At 37.2% G+C, this 18,045-nt stretch overlaps 1 protein-coding gene across 3 annotated transcripts in view; it reads left to right on the top strand.

Moving 5' to 3' along the window:
- MAP3K20 (mitogen-activated protein kinase kinase kinase 20) overlaps positions 1–18,045 on the top strand; it is a 117,917-nt gene that overhangs the window by 46,629 nt on the left and 53,243 nt on the right. For all 3 annotated transcript variants that reach the window (XM_060779216.2, XM_067471487.1, XM_060779226.2), the window contains exons 9-10: positions 6,573–6,647; positions 12,359–12,465. In XM_060779216.2, coding sequence (XP_060635199.2) covers positions 6,573–6,647; positions 12,359–12,465 — 182 coding nt within the window. The remainder of the gene's footprint in view (positions 1–6,572; positions 6,648–12,358; positions 12,466–18,045) is intronic.

Genomic DNA, 18,045 nt, shown 5'->3' with positions numbered 1-18,045 from the left:
TAAACACCCTTTGTACAAGTGTCCCCCAGCGTTGCTTTTCTTCTTCCTCCTACAAATTGAGGCTTTCAGGTAGTTGAACATGTGAGCGTATATTTGAACACATGGCTCCTTGATATCAAAGGCGGGAAGTACATTAAAAAACACATTTAAAGTTGCCGCTGTATCGCACACTGGCAGAGTATGGAAATCCTTCTCTTAACTAGCTAGGCTGGAAGGTTGGGTACCACTATAAAAGCAACTTGGGTAATTTCTACAGTACGACCTCTTTATTCTTTTTTTAATACTGCTGGCTTCCCAAATGGTGTTAAAAGCTTTAAAGTATTATAGACGAATTATTGCTAGAAAGAAAGGAGGGGTGAATTAATGTAAAAATGGTGTTCTGTCTTTTAAAATAAGTTTGTTTGAAGATCGGATTGGCTATGCTACCAGCAAGCTTATATGAAATGTCCAACATAGTTGGCAGCGCTTCCTTCCTTCACAATTCTTGTACACCTGCAACTTTATATTAGAATTATAGGAAAATAAAGTATTTAGAATACCATTCAATTTCTAAACATAAGGGCTTTCTTGATTTAGTACTAGATGTTGCCCACCCAACCTCCTGGAAGCAGGATGATTAAGACAAGGAACTATTCCTCCGACATGCTGAATCTATGGTTGGACACTAACAAACTTACAGTGATCTAACTCATCTTCCACTTATATTGGCATGTATATTTATGTACTTAACATGGACATGGTCCGACCTAAATTTAAACATCTCATTGATTTCAGTGCCCTGCGCCCCTCCTAAGTGAAATAAATGAAACTCTGCATTGGTTTACTTTGTCTGGGTTGTGTTTACAGGGTCTTACATGGAAGGAAAAATACAAACTACACAATTGAGTTGTTTTAACCCCATCTCCAAGATTTGTTAGAAGATCCTGGAAACCCAAAGTGAAAAGATTGTGTATCTGTACCATCAAATTGTCTATCAAATTATGGTGATTCCATGGATTCCATAAAATTTTCTCAAGCAAGGAATACTCAGATATGGTTTTGCCAGTTCCTTCTTTTGAAATATATCTTTTAGGGCCTGATGGTATTCTATCCTAGGACTAACCAGCTGGACCTTGCTTAGCTTCTAAGATCAGCTAGAATCGGCCTAATGAGCATTAAATAGCCTCAACTGTATATACACAATAATGTATAGGATAGCAAGAACGGTATTGCCCATGTTTTTTTTAAAAAAAAACAAAACAGTTAAAAATGTCACTCTTTTGGGGGTTCTGGTGATTTGTTATAAAAATTGTGAAAATTCTTGTTTTTTTCTTAATGTCATTAAAAGCATCCTACAAAACTGGTTATCCACCATGAGATGAACTGATACTCAGTGTTTCAGATAGGTGTGATCTTAAAATTATTGTTGGATCCAGTTAGCCATATTGTTGTTTTTATGCACGATCAAGTCAGTGTTGATTTATGGGACTCCAGTAGATGAGAGGTTTCAAGAGATTCTGTTATTAACTTCCATTGTAAGCGCATGGCCTATACATAGTCAATTCATAGTCTTCCTTTTTTTCCCCCCTTACTATTTTTCACTTCCACCAAGTTTTATTTTTTATAATGCGCCATATCTTATCATAGGTCCACAGTACAAAAGCCTCTGTTTAGTCATTTAGTGAGATTCAGCTTGATTTACATTTTTGTTCTCTTTTTGGCTATTCATGGTAATTGTATAATTATTTTCTAGCACCACATTTCAAATGAGTTGCTTCTCTGACTATTAGCTTTCTTCACTGTCCAGCTTTTTCAACCTTTATACACAGACACAGGAAATACTATGCAGTTCATAGATTATCTTGACTTTTGTGGTGTTATATAACAGACTGTTCTGTTAGTCACATTAAAATCAATGACTAACGTTCTGTTTCTGTGTATGGTTGTGAAAGATAGACAGTGAAGAAAGCTGATAGGAGGAGAATAGTTGATAGAAGAGTTGATGAATACTGTGGAAGTCATAGACGGTGGGTTCACGGGTGAGAGGAAGGAGGGAAAGGATTTGTTAGGATGTTGTAATGTATCTGTTTTGTTCTTGTAATTGTTGTTTTTGCTTGTCACTTGTATACAGTAGAATTAAAATTCTGAGGAAAAAATGAATATTTTATATGACAAAAAGAGAAATAAATGGTTCTGAAATCAAGCTTTAACTCTCACTAGAAGCCAAAATAATTAAACTTGGTCCATTGTACTTTGGGCAAATGATAGGATGACATGAGTCATTAGAAAATGTAGCAATACTTCCAAGATGTGGGTAATCTGTGGGTATTCAGATGTCATTCCAGTGGCTCTCAAACTGTGGGCCGCAGATGTTTTGGCCTTCAACTCTCAGAAATCCTAACAGCTGGTAAACTGGCTGGGATTTCTTGAGTTGTAGGCCGAAACACCTGGAGACCCACAGGTTGAGAACCACTGCACGGAGACCCGTGGAAACATTAAACTCCCCAGACCATAGCCCAGGCTCGCAGGGTCTAGGCTAATGAGAATGGGAGTCCCAACAATATTTGAGGACTATCTTATCTTATTACAATGACAATAGCCCAGCTAATTTAGTATGGTTCCAACACTGTTTGTCAGTGAGAACAATTAAACTCCCATTTACTTCAGATAGAATTCCAGTCTTTTAAAGGTTTTCCTGGATCTCACTTTGAGAGAAAATCAGAATCTAATAAATAAATAAATAAATAAATAAATAATATACAGCCAGCCTTCCACATTCGCTGGGTTTAGGGGCACATAATCTTGTGAAAATGAACAAAACATATTTTAAATGCTATTGTTTTCATCCCACACTAGGAATTTGTAGGTCCTTATGAGTATGTGGTCAACTTCTGCTAGAAGCTGACTATAGAATCACACGGCAAAGTATAGAGAATCCTAGAGAGATGCTGAACTGGAGGGCCTAGAGATGTGCATGTTTTAGCCCTAAAACTTTTTTTATTCTGCGAGGAAGGGACTCAAGGCCATCAACTGAGATTTGTAGCCAGGGGCTTTGAACACAAATCCAAAGCAATTGCCCTATCCATACTAATCTGTGAGTGAAATATCTGTGGCCTTTAGTGCAATCCTAAAAAAAATCTTCTCAGAAGTAAGCCCCATAGTGAAGCACAAGTTTATAGGGCTGCAGCCTTGGAGTAGTTTTTCCTTCCCTTTTCACTGTAGTTTTCTTGGTACTTGCATGTTTTAAAGTGTAAAACACAATCCTAAGGATGAAAGTTCATATTAAAGATGTCATTATCTAACATCAAATTACTACAAAGAAATGTCACTTTTATTAGAGTATGACACTCTTTGGGACCTGCTACCTATAAATTATCTGACAAATAACATTCTACTCAAGTAAGACAGATGTAAGGGATGATTATGTGTCTTTTAGTAACTCATTTTCCATCTCCTGGAACAGTGAGGGTTACAGACAAATGCCATTGCTAGACTATCAGGTGTATTTTTAGACAAATGACTTGCCTGAGTATCAAGTGCCAGTCCCACTTTGTTTATGCCAAATAGACTTCTTGAATATACTTTTGCTACAGAAGTTTTTTCCCCTTCTTGTTTATACCACTCACTGTTTTAATGGCTGCATAATTGATTACAGATTTACTGTGTATATTCCTTATTTCCTGTTTTCCTTAGCATTCTTTCCTGTGCAACAGCTTATATGACATTCTTGTTTTGATGCATAACAGTTATAATGTTTTGCAGGTTCTTTAATACTATACACAGATTCATTTTATTAAACTTAGTCTTTTTGGGGTGCTGCTTTGAAGAATAGGTCAGTACAATTTTGACCCTGTTAACTCGTTACATGTCTTGGTGTAATATTGTGATTAACCATATGAAGCAAGGTTATTTGGGTTAGAGCACAGGTGTCAAATCCAAGGCCTGTAGCCCGAATCTGGCCCACCACATCATTTTATGTGGTCCACGAGGCTTTCAATGGCAGGGCAACATAGTTACATTTACTCAGTCTTACAATTACAAACGACCCTTTGAAGGCAACCATAAGGCTAATGTGACCCTCAGTGAAAATGAGTTTAACGCTCCTGGGTTAAAGGGAAACTTTTGGCTTGTACACAAAATTGCTTCTGATACTGAATTTGGTTATCTGTTGCTAGGTTACTAAATGCTCATCTGCAGCTTTTTAATGGTAGTAGTTGTCTTAGTCTTCTGGCAGTTTTTTAATGTGGAGATTTTGTTCTTGAATAATTCTTATTATTTAGTCACGTTGTGTTTTAGATGCTAGTTATTCTTAGAGAATTTAATGGGACTTATTTTTATTAGTTTTTGAATTCAACAACTACAGCATGATTTTTGTAATACATTGATACTAAAGCTTCTTACCATGCTACATATATTATTATTGTTGATGTTGTTGTTACTATTATTATTTGAAACATAACAAGATGAGTCCACAGCAGACAAGATCACTCTGCTGGCTGTTGTATTGGATCACATGTCGGACACTTCCCAAGTGTCTAGGACTATGAAATGTATTGGCGAATAATGTGTGCAGATCCCAGTAAGGCAGATGGTAATTTTATCAGCAGCAATTGTGTTTAAGTGCAGGCCAAGGTCATATAAGCTGGGATCACCTTGACTGGCTTGTGCCAGAGTCTTTGCAGTTCGATCTTTAAATCCTTATATTGTGCCAGCTTTTCCAGTTGTTTCTCTTCGATCCTGCTGTCACCTGGGATTGCAACATTTACGATCCATACTTTGTTTTTTAACACCATCATGAAGTCAGGAGTATTGTACTCCAAAACTCTGTCAGTCTGAATTCTGAAGTCCCAGAGTAGTTTGATGTTTCACTGTCTATAACGTTTTCCGGCTTGTGATCCCATCTTTGTCGCAAGCAGACATTTGTGGCACAAGTTCCAATGGATTATCTGAGCGACAGTTTTGTGCCTCTGCTTGTATTATTGTTGTTGTTGTTATTGTTATTATTATTATTATTATTATTATTATTGATTTGACATATATCACTTTAAAGCTAGGTGCTGTTCTTCCTTGGAAGCAGCATGCATGACTTCACTCTGCTATCATAGCAGAATTCAAAATCTACTGTCCCTAGCTTAGCAACTATGTTCCAGTTATTCACCAACTGAAATAAACACCTCTTCCAGTCCTTAATGTGTTTCTCCCAGTTTCTTATTTTAGCCTATCCAAATTGGTTGAGTGCACAGTTTCTCCCTGCTCCAATTTCCCATTTAATAAAATGTTTAACATTTACCATAGAAACATTTCCTGGAGTTCCGGTATGGTGAAATATGTTACTAATTATGGTTACTATGCAATAGGAATGTGTAATAGTTACATTATAATGCGCATGCCTCTTTTGCACCAGTATCATTTTATGCTTCTGCGGGCTGTCATTTGAATGATTTCAAAATACATAAACTGCAAAACTGTTTTGACCAGAGATGATTGTAGGACAAACAAAACTTGTATTGTGATTAAGGACAGTTTGATAAAAACATCCATAATTTTATAGGTTCTATTGTTTTTAATATTAGGTTTTGTTTATTCTTGTGCTTTTATTTATGCTCCCTTCCTTTTACAGTTTTTTTTTTTTAGAAAATCCATTAGAATGTTTATTCAGAATTTGAAATCTTTTATGGTGATATTTTGGTATTAACCTTAGCTTATTTGTGCTTAATTGAAAACAATACCTAAATACCATTTAACTTTGAACAGCTTAGTTGATTGGGAAGCAGGTCAGCAGTGTAAATTTCAATTGATATAATGGATGTGAACTGAGAAACTTTGGCACCTATCTATCTTATGTTGGAATGACTGAACATATAACTTAATACGCCATGGGACAAGTCTGACATATTCATTGCACTATTGTGGAAAACTATGATGTGGGTTAAAGCACCAACAAACATTTGAAATTAAAATAATGTTTATAGTCACTAGAAAGAGAACATTCTTAGTTTCCCAAGACGAATTCTCTGTTTGGAAGACTTATTGTTTTTCTAGAAAGAGGAGCGTTTTCCTCTGCTTAAGCTCTTGAGTTATTTTCCTTGTCTGTGGCACCCAGTGAGAGTATGATGGATAGGTTTTGGTTTTGACTTCTCAGCATTTTGGTTTTGGTTCTCAGTATTTGAGAACCAGTTCACATGTTCCATCAAGAATGTGGATGCTGCCAAGGAGGAAATCTCCAGAAGTGTTTAAATTGTCCCTTCCACTATGCATACCTCTCTTTATAAAAGCTATTACGTGTTTAAAAAATAACAAATACATCTTCTCTTTAGCAATGATACTATGAATATAACTTGTGAACTGGGCCAAATAATGAAACCTTTATTCTTTATCCAAAAATCATCTTCTTGAGAGATAGGAATGTGAGCAGGAGCAATCTGATATGTAGAAGTTTTGTTCCCATGCTGCATTTACAGTGAACCACAATCTAGGCCCCAGATTGCAGTTTGATGAGGAGATAGAAGATCTGTTTTAGTAAATTGTTGGGATTGATAATCTAATGCTTATTTTCCTTTAGTTCCCTAATTAACTTCTTGCTCTTGTTATAGAGATTGACCATTCCAAGCAGCTGCCCTGAAAGCTTTGCAGAACTGATGCTCCAGTGCTGGGAAGCAGATCCAAAGGTATTTATTCTGCTAATATGTTAATAAGTTATCATTGCTCACTCTGACTGCCATCCTATTAACAATGATGCGGTATGTTAGAATTTTGCCCTCATAATCACTACCTATTCACAGTTATGATTGTGCTATCATTGCCACAATCATAAATGCGCCCAAAATCCACCTGAAAATCCAGCCATCTTTACCAAGGGATGGAGTTCTGCAGTGCTAAGGAGTGAAATGCTGAAGGAAAACAGGCCCACCCTTTTCCTAACAGAAATCAGTTGAGCATCAAGGATTTTGACAGTTCCCTAGACAGGTTCTTGCTAGCATGCCACCATTTAGTTGCTGCCAGGAAAGGGCTGGGTACATATTCCTTCAATGCCCTGCTCACCAGCACCATCAACTCCATCAGTATAAAATGGGTTTCATGGAGCATACCAGAAGGCAAATCATAGCATCGACATTATGGTTCCATATCTAATACAAGATCTTGACCTGTGCATTTTGGTTGCATTAAAAAAAGAATTGCATCTTCAAATCAGAATTTTTAAATCAAATCTTGTAAATAAAATTATTGTTGTTCATGTTTTTTTTAATTATTATTGTCATTTATTTATATCGTACCATCATTGCACATGCTGCTTTATAAGCAAAACAGTTCCCTACCCTCAGGTTTGCAATTTAATGGTATGACACGCAAGAAAAAGGGAGAACAGTGTAGAGGGGAGTGAGTCAGGCAAATACTTCTGGGACTTTTCTCCTTCCACAGTCAGGGCATTGGCAGTTGGAATGGAAGGAGGGCTTTTTTCTCTGCTTCTGGCATGAAGGTTCTCTTTTTGTGAGTCTTTTTATGTTCCCAGCTCCCATTTTCCTCTATCTGGAAGGGTTTTTTTTAAAGCACCAGCATTGGGAGGAGGTTTGAAGAAACATATCCTTTTGGTGATAGGATTGAACTGAATGTTTGCAGTAAACAATGAAATAAAGCTTGACCTAGGAAAAAATGGTATTTGACTCCAACACATTCTACATAGCTGTGCATGCTTGGATACAACAGACAAGGTAAAGAATTGATGACTCCAGTATTCCTTATTGAGTGTGCATGGTAATAAATAAATAAATAAAAATCAGAGAAAAGGGGGAATGCAGATAAACCTGCCCTGCCCGCAACCACTGAACTCTACATTTGGCTATCAACCATAAGAAAAGTGGAAGCTGGGGAAATGAAAGGTCATCCCTGGATGCATTTGGAGAGAAGACTTGAAGTGATATTTGGAAGATTTAGATTGTTTCATTTATGCAAACCTTACTTGACTTCGTTGCTTTCTTTCATATATGCATACTATTGCATTTGAATCAGACATTTGCTAAACCTGTTGAAATATCCCCCATTTTTATAGTGTAGGCTCCTATCTCTGTTCTTGCCATATTATTTCTGCCTCTGGTATCACTTTTTCTGTTAAAGACGTCATGAGCAGGAACCCATCTATTTTGCTAGCTGAAGCATATCTGTACTTTGAACTAATGGACACTATACAAGGGGTTCTGTTCTTCCCTCCATGCTTTAATTTGCATTTACTATGTTGAAAATGCAGTCCTTTTTGTCATGTGGGATCCACAGGGAGGCATGGACTGCCGAAGCAGGCCATTAAGACTTACTATTAGGAATTATTATGGAATCATGATGCTTTGATTGTGTGTTCCTGCATGGCAGGGAGTGGGACTGGATGGCCCTTGCAGTCTCTTCCAACTCTGTGATTCTGTGATTCTAATTACCCTATATAATCTTGTATAAGTTTCAAAAATGTAGTAAAAAATAAGCTGAAAAATATATATTGGCATATCTGTGGGTCAGTATGAGTACTGAACCATCCCCTTCACTGAATAGAGTACTGAAAGGCAAGAGCTTAATCCATCCAAATATAACATTACCCTCTATACTGTGTTTGTTGTCACACCACTTTTCGGGGTTTTGAATGCCTGAGTAGGGAAATGACAACTTCACCTCTGATTGCATTGGCACTTTCCCCTCTCTAGGGAATGACCTATATATATATATATATATATATATATATATATATATATATATATTCAGAACAAGTATAAAACACAGTATCGTCAAGTAAGGGGGGGGAGGGAGAGAGGGAAGAAGAAAAAAAAATATATAGATAGGGGTATGGGAAAGTGCCGGTCTAGGGAATGACCTTTGACTCATTCAGGAGTTATATCAAAACCCATAATTTGGACAGCAAAACCTGTCCTTGAGTTTTGCACAAGGTCGGCTTATACATACGTATTTATGGTATATCAACAAGTGGAAGTACTGTGTTGCTCAGTGGGCTCCTCCTGCCATGCTATGTTCCAGCTGAAGCCTATTAGCAGTAATCTATAGAGTAGGTCCTAAAGGGTGGTATGTTTGTAGGAAGAAACTGCTGTGAATACATATGGGGTAAGGCAGACAGAATAGCAACCACGTAGTTTTAAGCAGTTGTCTTAGAGTCAAGTACAGATGGACCAAAAATGACAGACACACCAAAAAGAACAAAAAGAAAATCCCTTCACCTAAGCCTTGAATAGGCAGCTCTTGCACAGAAGAGCACTTGTCTCTTTTTGTTATGCATTTGACTTTTTTATATACTGTTTGACATTTGAAATAAAGAAATTGTCTCTCTTTTATAATGTGAAAATCACTTGGATCTGCCTGGGAGAGACACCTCAGCATTGTTCCTAATTGTTTTTGTGCACCCAAATTAAAATGCACGTTTTAATTGCCGCATCTGTAATTTTCGCAGAAATGGTGTAATTACAGGCGTGATGCAGGGAACGTGTGCATCATCCCTTTATTATGTATCCACATTTTGGTTTCAACCTTTTGTCTCAACCTTGTCTGGGGTCTGTCAAACAGACTAGCGAAGGGGATGCTTTCTAGAGAAACATTTTAACCGTGACTTCAGTTTTCAACAATTATCCCACTTTTTTCACTGTAACAAAGGCAGTCTTAAATGCAGTAGAAAATGCAAGGAAGTTATAACGGCTTTGTCTGACTCAGTTTTTTGGCTATACAGAACCTAGTTGTCTTTGCTTTGTCACTGAACTATGCTTTAACCTGAGTTGTCCTATAATCACAATGCTAGAACTCCCCTGCATAATAAAAATAAATTAATAATAACAATAATGCTGTAAACCAACACATCCAACCAAACAGAATGATCATTTAATGCTATTTAAAAATTGCTTCATAGAGGACCTGATTTGAAGATATACATATAAAATAATTTGCATACCTATATTGTCATTGCAGAATTAATGGAGTTCTGTTTGAAGCAACAGAAACAACCCCTTTTTGCAGCAGAAGCTCTCCCCCTCTGGTTAAGAAGCAAACATACACAACTTGTCTTTGTAGTAGATGAGACTTTAAACAAGGAATATGTACAGTATAGCAGAAGGCCAGAACTCTTCTCAAGTCCTTCTTTCAGACACTCCTAGGTAGTTGACACCTTCTTACTAGCAAAAGGCTCTCACTGGTCTTGTTCTCCAATTCTTCTGTATCTTTGCAGCTTTCTCTCCAACAGCAACTCCTTATCAACACCAACCCTCACCAATAGAGAAGTTTTGTGCTACTTTAGTACCTTTACATCTACTTCACCCTGGCTGTAAATTACACAAGGCTAACCAGGTGGCTTGATTCTTAATGCTTACAGTATGGTTGGGCTTGATCTTTACGCTTACGTACACTTTCTTATGGTTACTTAAGAAACGACATACTGAAAAACTCTGAAATGACATACTGAAAAACTCTGGCATGAGATTAAAATATTTAAAAATAGTAGTCACAACCTTTTCAAAAATGTTTTTATAAAGTGAACCTTTGTGTCTGTACAAAGCAAAGGCTTCCTATCAAAATATTTCATACCATCCTCTGTATTCTTGTGGTTAATTTTCACAGCAACATGTGATTGTACCATCTAGGACCTTAAGATCATCTGGGGAGGCCCTGCTCTTGATCCCGCCTTCGTCACAAGTATGTCTGGCGGGGACGAGAGACAGGGCCTTCTCAGTGGTGGCCCCTTGGCTATGGAGCATCTTCCCTAGGGATATCAGATCGGCCCCCTCCCTTTTAACATTTCAGAAAAAAGTCAAGATGTGGCTTTTTGAGCAAGTATTTGCAAATGCAGAGTAACTGACATAGGAAAATAAAATGACTAAACGATGGACTGGACAATGTTTAAACAAGGAGACGCTAATGAGTTTTGTTGTATTGATTTGTTGTGGTTTTATATTATATATTAATGTTTTTAATTGTATTTATGATATTGTGTGCATTGAATTGTTGCCTGTAAACCGCCTTGAGTTGCCTGCGGGCTGAGAAAGGCGGTATACAAATACTGGAAATAAATAAAATAATAAATAAATTGTATGACCTATCTGGAGTCAGGCGATGTATTTTCAAGATCTGAGTATTATGTTGTAACTCAAAAATTAAGAAAGTTCTCCTTAAAAAATATTTTCAGGAATAGTCTCTTGATGTGTTTAGTTAAATTTTAGCAGAGATTTTTAAAAGTACTTAGCATTTTTCAGTTTTAATTCAGTACTTTCTTTCTACGCACTGGATTACAGGAGTGATGTGGCAGTTACAAATAGAAGAGGTATGTAGACATCCACTTGTTTCCCTGTGGCTCCTTGTGGTGAATCATAGCTGCTTTAGGATGAATAAAGTATAGAAGCTTTAAAGAGATGGTCCTTTATTTTTAGAACATGAATAACAAATAAGTAAATAAATCTATTTTTAATTTTTTTCCTACAAAAGGTACTCAATAGTAGTTGTAAAAATATAGCTAACCACCTTTTTTCTAAAAGTAATGGAAAAGATCTATACTTAAACCAAAAAAATCTGACATACATAGTTAAATGTCAAAACTGGTGGCAATAAGTCTATATGTAGCACACATTAATAACATATTGAAATAAGTTGTTATTTATGTTTGTGATGAAACAGTTAGGTGCAACCTGCCAGATCTCACTTAGAAGAATATCGCCAGGTTGTGGAACTGATGACAAAGTGACCCATTTTCTCAAGCTTGCACAACAAATATCTCAAGATACACTGGGACCCAAGATCATATAAGATAATTTAACTAGAGATGGCACTAAACCAGCCTTATAGTCAGAGCCAGCGGAACATTTTTGCTGGTTAGGCAAAGAGCCCCCGGTGGCTCAGTGGGTTAAACCACTGAGCTGCTAAACTTGTTGACTGAAAGATCGCAGAGGAACGGCATGAGCTTTCGCTGTCAGCCCAAGCTTCTGTCAACCTAGCCATTCAAAAAGATGCAAATGTGAGTAAAACAATAGGTACCACTTCAGCAGGAAGGTAACGATGCTCCATGCAGTCATGCCACTTGAAGTGCCTCTGGTGTTGCTGTGAGAAGGTCCTCCATTGTGCATGTGGCAGGGCTCAGACTGCATTGTATTGTGGTACATTTCTGATATACTTCCGGTATTTTTGGATAGTAAACAAAACCCAACATATTAAATTTATACCTGTCAAAAACTGTTGTATTGTACACCCAATAATTGTCTTTTCAGCATCCCATTATATGTTCTGTTTGTATCTTTCTGCTTATACTCTCCTTGAAGAAATTCTGTTAAAACAGTATGGTGATATTGGAGTGTACTTTCATAATGAATTCTTTTACAGAATACCTAATGGCATTTCCCTCCTTTTTCTTCTTCAGAAAAGACCCTCTTTCAAGCAGATCATTTCGATCCTGGATTCCATGTCAAATGATAGCAATCTTCCAGACCAGTGCAACTCATTCCTGCATAACAAGGCAGAGTGGCGGTAAGTCTCCGCTGTTTTCTAAAAGCTACATCTGGAAGGCGTAATTTTTTAAAAATTCCTGACCTTGTTTACCTAACTTATTGGGCAAGATCCAAAGTTGGACTTCTTCTAGCGGAGCAGCTGGATCTGCCATAAGCAGAATGAAGACAATCTCTACTTCCTGCTGCAGTCCCTTTGTGCCCCAAAAACTTATTATGGAAGGTTGAGAATTGTGATTCCCAAAACTGGAAAGGAAAGGGAAAGTGGGAGGTTGTCCCATTTGATTACTCCTTGATAGCATTGTCATTATGTGTCTTCGATTTGAATGTGGGACCTCATCTAACACTCAAGCCAATGCATCAGAGTTGCTCCACTCTCTTGGCAAGCACACCCTGTTATATGTCTCCCAGATTACAACAAGGAATCCTATCAGTACAATTGAAGTTCTTTTTAGCATAGCAAGCAAACAGTTTATAAGTTGAAATTCATTGACGCTTTGTCTTTCAATCCATTATTATTATTCATAACATCCCTAAGTGGTTTATTCCAGGTGATAGTTCCTTCTTTCTGCACGATATTAAGCATACTTTTTTATTCTGTGGTTTTTGGGCCTTGCTAGCAAGTAATACTGTGGTAGTGTCACTTTTGAAAATACACTTCAATCTATTCTGTATATCCTCTGTTTGAAACAGCTTGACATACATAGAGTGGAGGATCTAAAAATGGAGCTATACCAGCAGGAGATTGTAACCAAACAAAGTTTGCAGCAGTCTAAATTAGGAATATTTGGCCATTCTCCAGGTCAATGTGAATGCTGTTTACTAGCATAATAAATGATTATGGGCCTGCCTTTCCTTAGAAACAACTTGAAACATGCAAGAAAAAAATACAAGGTTTTTGAAGAGGTATAGAATTTGAAAAAAAGAGATTTATGGAAATAAGGTTTAGCAAAACAAAACATTCTGAATTTAAGAGAAACTTCTGAAGTGATAACTGGAGAATTTAATTGCAGGGCTGGAAAAAGTGAGCACAGGATAAGAGATTTGAGCCAAGTCACATGATGCAAGTATAAATAGCTTGTTTTAGAACTGACATTATTCTTCCACTGACTCAGCAGAGCATGGCAGAAATGGACTGTGGCCGTGTTCAGAAGAGCACAAGGCATTGCGCCATCTCCTGATGCAAAGTGAAAACTGCAGTGGAGAACCTGGGATAGCACTCAGGACTACACTAGATTTATGCAAAGTCTAAAATGTTCTTTTCAGCCTAATCCTTAATATAAATCCAGTGATGGAACTTTTTTCCTAGAAAAGGCATTTAGAACTGCAACCTTTGAACGTTCATAGATATATACAGACTTTTCCAAGCTTTTCAAGCAGGTGCCTCATGTTGAATCAAGATGGAAAGTTTGCAAAACAGTTGTCAAGCTCGTGGAATTCTTAAGTTTGAATATATTAATAAGAACATTAAAAATGAAAGGTGGTGTGTTTTATAAGCTTGGAGAAAGGGATTACGGTACCTGCAGTCAGTCCATGTTCTTCTATGAATTTTTTTTGCTTTGCTTATTAGCACTTTCTGCTATTTCAATTTGGGAAGCCAAACGTTTGCTGTTACAAATGTTTATATCAGGAAATGTGGCATTATTCCGTAGTAATATCTTGGTGGCATGAGCTGCTCCTGGTGCGTCAGTTATCAATTTTCATTGCCAATTATCATGTAGTAGCAAGAAACATGTTACAAAACTGGGCAGAGAGAAAATAAATAGCAGATGGCAGCTGATCTATTGAGTAGCATAACTACATTGTAGAGACATTTCAACTCTGATGGAGTTAGGAACAAAGTAGAACCCCCATATCCATGGTATTAGTACTCACCATTTCATGTATTCATTTTGGACAAAATATGATCTCTAGACATTTTCTAGGTTCTCCAGCTTCAAGCTATGTTACTCTTGGTCCAGATGTTCTTCATTTCAATAAAGTTCATTATTATTTGTGGCTTTTGCCTATCCATACAAAGTATATGAATTTGGAAATTGGAAATGCAATACAAACAACCATGAAATAGAAACTGGACCATAACCTGGCACATCCATCAATTAATCATTTTGTTTATATCACACTTCTTTCCCAAGAGTGAAACTGAAGGTGTCTTACAGAATAATACAAGTAAAGTCATATATAGCTAAAACCATACAAAAAGCTGTGATCAACCAATCATTTTATCTGAAAAGTGGCATTTTTCTTCATAAAACAGTTCTTTAAACAGGTATAAGATTGCCTTGTAATGAATTTCATCATTCCTTAACATAACTTCTTGATGACCAACAGAGAGAACTAAGCTGCTTTATCAGAGAGACTGGAGATACAAAGTGACCTGTCGAATACCTTGCTTAAAAGCTCTGGGGGAGAGTTTTATTTCTATATCCATGAGATCTGGAAGAACAAATCTTCGCAGCAGGGTACTAATTATATTTTCAATTTAAAGTAGTGGAAAATACCAGAATATCTACAATTTACATAAATTTCATATGTTTAAATTATTCTCCTTGGGTTATAGCCCAGCAAATTTTGAATTGTATTTAAGAGGATCATCTTGAATACATTTATGGAACTAGAATCAAATTTTAACATTTTCCCCTGCCCTTTCCCCTTTTATTTCAACTAAATGCTATTAAAATAGAAAATATGCTTAAAAGGGTTTGGGGATCCTCCAGAATCTCAAAGGGTTGTAGTGCTGAGGATTCCAAGCAAGAGCTGGCAAAAATAATTTCCATTTCTCTCCTATTATTGGAGGCATCCATAATATTAAAGACTGTTTCACAAACCAAAAAGCCCACTGCTGAAATGGTGATTAAATTTAGAATAATAGTTCTGAGTCTTTTTATTTGAGCTATTAGTAGATTTTAACATTCCCCTTCCACTAAAAATACCAAGAATGGTGCTCAAGGTGGCTATCAAACTTAACTAAACGCCATTTAAACCATTAAAATTGAAGCAGTCATCAAAGTAGTTTAAAAAGCCTGACCCCCAAAAAGCAAAGATATTAGGCTCTCTGGAGGGAGTGTATTCCACAGGCTGGAAAGCACACAATTCTAGAGAGTTGCTGTGAGTTTTCTGGGCTGTATGGCCCTGTTCCAGAAACATTCCCTTTTTGCCCACATCTATGGCAGGCATCCTCAAACATTGAGGGGTATTTCATTGCATTTATTCTATGGTGTCTGTGTATCCAACATTTTTCACCAGCTGAAGCTTTGTGAAGCTTCAGCTTCAATGGCAAAGTGAATTACAGTAGTCAAGATGCACTACAGCAGTCAAGATGCAACTGAAGTATGTTTAACTATTACCAAGTGAACCAGCCACAGGAAAACACATAGACAATAACCTAAGGGGTATTATGCAAAAGCCACTTCTGCTACTTTGGGAACTTAGGGGCAGCCCAGGACCTGGGGTACACTGTGTCTATGAAGCCAGTGTTTTTACTTTGTTCTAACTTATTTTAGTTATTTATTCCATGCATCACAGAAATACATGGAAAAACTTTCAACCATATCCAAGATAGTATATAAAACATCAGTGACCAAAAAGAATTAGCGAGATGGAGAGGGGGATAGATATTGCAGCCCCCCTCCCAATATACTTCATTATAAGCTGTTTATTCATTGAGGTAGTAGAACGAGCCAGGTCATGGAAAAACAAGCAAGCCATATTAATCTGCAAGAATACTGAAGTAAACAGAATACACAGGACCAATAATGTTCAATGTAAATTGCTAAACTTGTGAAGTAACAGACTCATTAACTGGGCAATGTACAGGAGCCTCCAATTTAATTACACTATTTTATTATTGTACTTAAAAAAAAAAGAATGCAGCTGTTTTTCAGAATCTGACCTTTCCTTGAAAGAAGTTATTACCTAATGGGGGAAGATAATTACAGTTTTATTTTGACATATAGAAAGCTGTTGTTACCAAGGCAAAGTTTTTATTTAAAAAATAGACAGCATCTTCATAAAGACATGCACAGAAGTACAGATAAGGGCAGTGTGCTGTGATTATTTTGGACTCTATAATGTGAGTCATTTTGTTGTAGAGGTTCCAGCTTTCTATTAAATGGGATAAGAATTATTATCTAAATCAGCAGACTTTCTCAGGGATGCAATATGCCTTCATCCTTAGATGACAAATGGACACTTCTGCAAACTGTTTTGAAGCGTAGTGATATGTCCAGCTGTCTGTCAGATTTGGCCCTTCACAATGTATATTCTTCAGGGCCAGAATATCCATGAGTACATTGTCGCAATTGACGGAGACTCCTCAGTGCTTAGAGGCCCCATCCTGAAAGGGAAAGGGCAAGTAGCTTCTTCACCAGTCGATCCCTGAATTTCCCAGTGTTTTGATTATCATCCACATTGCATTTGTTATTTACATAAATGCATGCAAATGAATGGATTTATGCTGTTACCGAAGTAACAGGGCTGAAAATCTATTTGTCCATAAAGATTTTTATGATTTCTATTTTTGCACTGTTTACCGTATATATTCATGGAAAGTCAACCTCAAAGTTGAGGACATGATAGGCGGCCAAAATTATGGATAAGTCAAGAGTCATTCCACAAAGAGGGTAAAACGCCATTTCCATCTCAGGGGGCCAGCTAGTTTCCCACTCAAGCATACAAAAAAGCCTGAAGCAGCTTCATAGCAAAGAAAGTAGATGAAGGTCCCTTCCACATAGCCATATAACCCTGAATATCAAGGCAGAAAGTCCCACAATATCTGCTTTGAACTGGGCTATCTTGAGTCCACACTGCCATATATCCCAGTTCAAAGCAGAAAATATGGGATTTTATTCAGCTGTGTAGAAGGGGCTGGTGTCAGCTCTTCTTTTAGGTTCTCCCTTGACCCAGGAAGTTGACCCAGGATTTTGGGGTTCATTTCTTCACTAACATTCCTAGACTTATACATTAGTATGCAGGGTATATAATTTTGTCCAACCACTTCAATGGGTGCCCCAACCCTTATAACCTAGACCTGCTTCTGGTGTAGCACCTATACATCTAGAACTGAATTAGTTATTTTGTCTGTGCTTCTTTGCCTCCTTTTTCTTCATAGTGTGTTCTGGATATTAGAGTCACTCCAGTACAATATTGAACATGACATCATTGTGATGTACATTTCATCATCTCAGCCATTGCATCATTGGTTGCTCAGTATGCATTAAGTTCCCATTATATTGTTCCATTAGAATGAAATGCAGAGTGATAGCATTCTGCGTTTTCGCAACGTCCAGTTAAGCCCTTAGAATTACATTTGGATCAGGAGTGCAAATCAGATGATTAAACAGATCACTGCATTTTACTTGGGAACTCCAGAGCCCAACTAATAGGGCCCACTGCATGTCATGCACCTTTGACTTCTCTGGCGAAGGCCATTACTGTTGATAGTTCAGAGGTCGTTTTGGGGTCAGGCATATAATTCAGACACAAGAAGAGTTTGGCAGTAGATTGACATTGAATCATGGCTCTCTCTTTCAAGCATCATTTCTACCAAAGCAAGAGAAAGCATAGCAGAAAATTTTGGTTTCCCGGCTATCTCAAGAGGCAG

The sequence above is a fragment of the Anolis sagrei genome, chromosome 1 (assembly GCF_037176765.1).
Source record: "Anolis sagrei isolate rAnoSag1 chromosome 1, rAnoSag1.mat, whole genome shotgun sequence".
Lineage (NCBI taxonomy): Eukaryota > Metazoa > Chordata > Lepidosauria > Squamata > Dactyloidae > Anolis > Anolis sagrei.
This window is presented reverse-complemented; position numbering and strand designations above follow the sequence as displayed.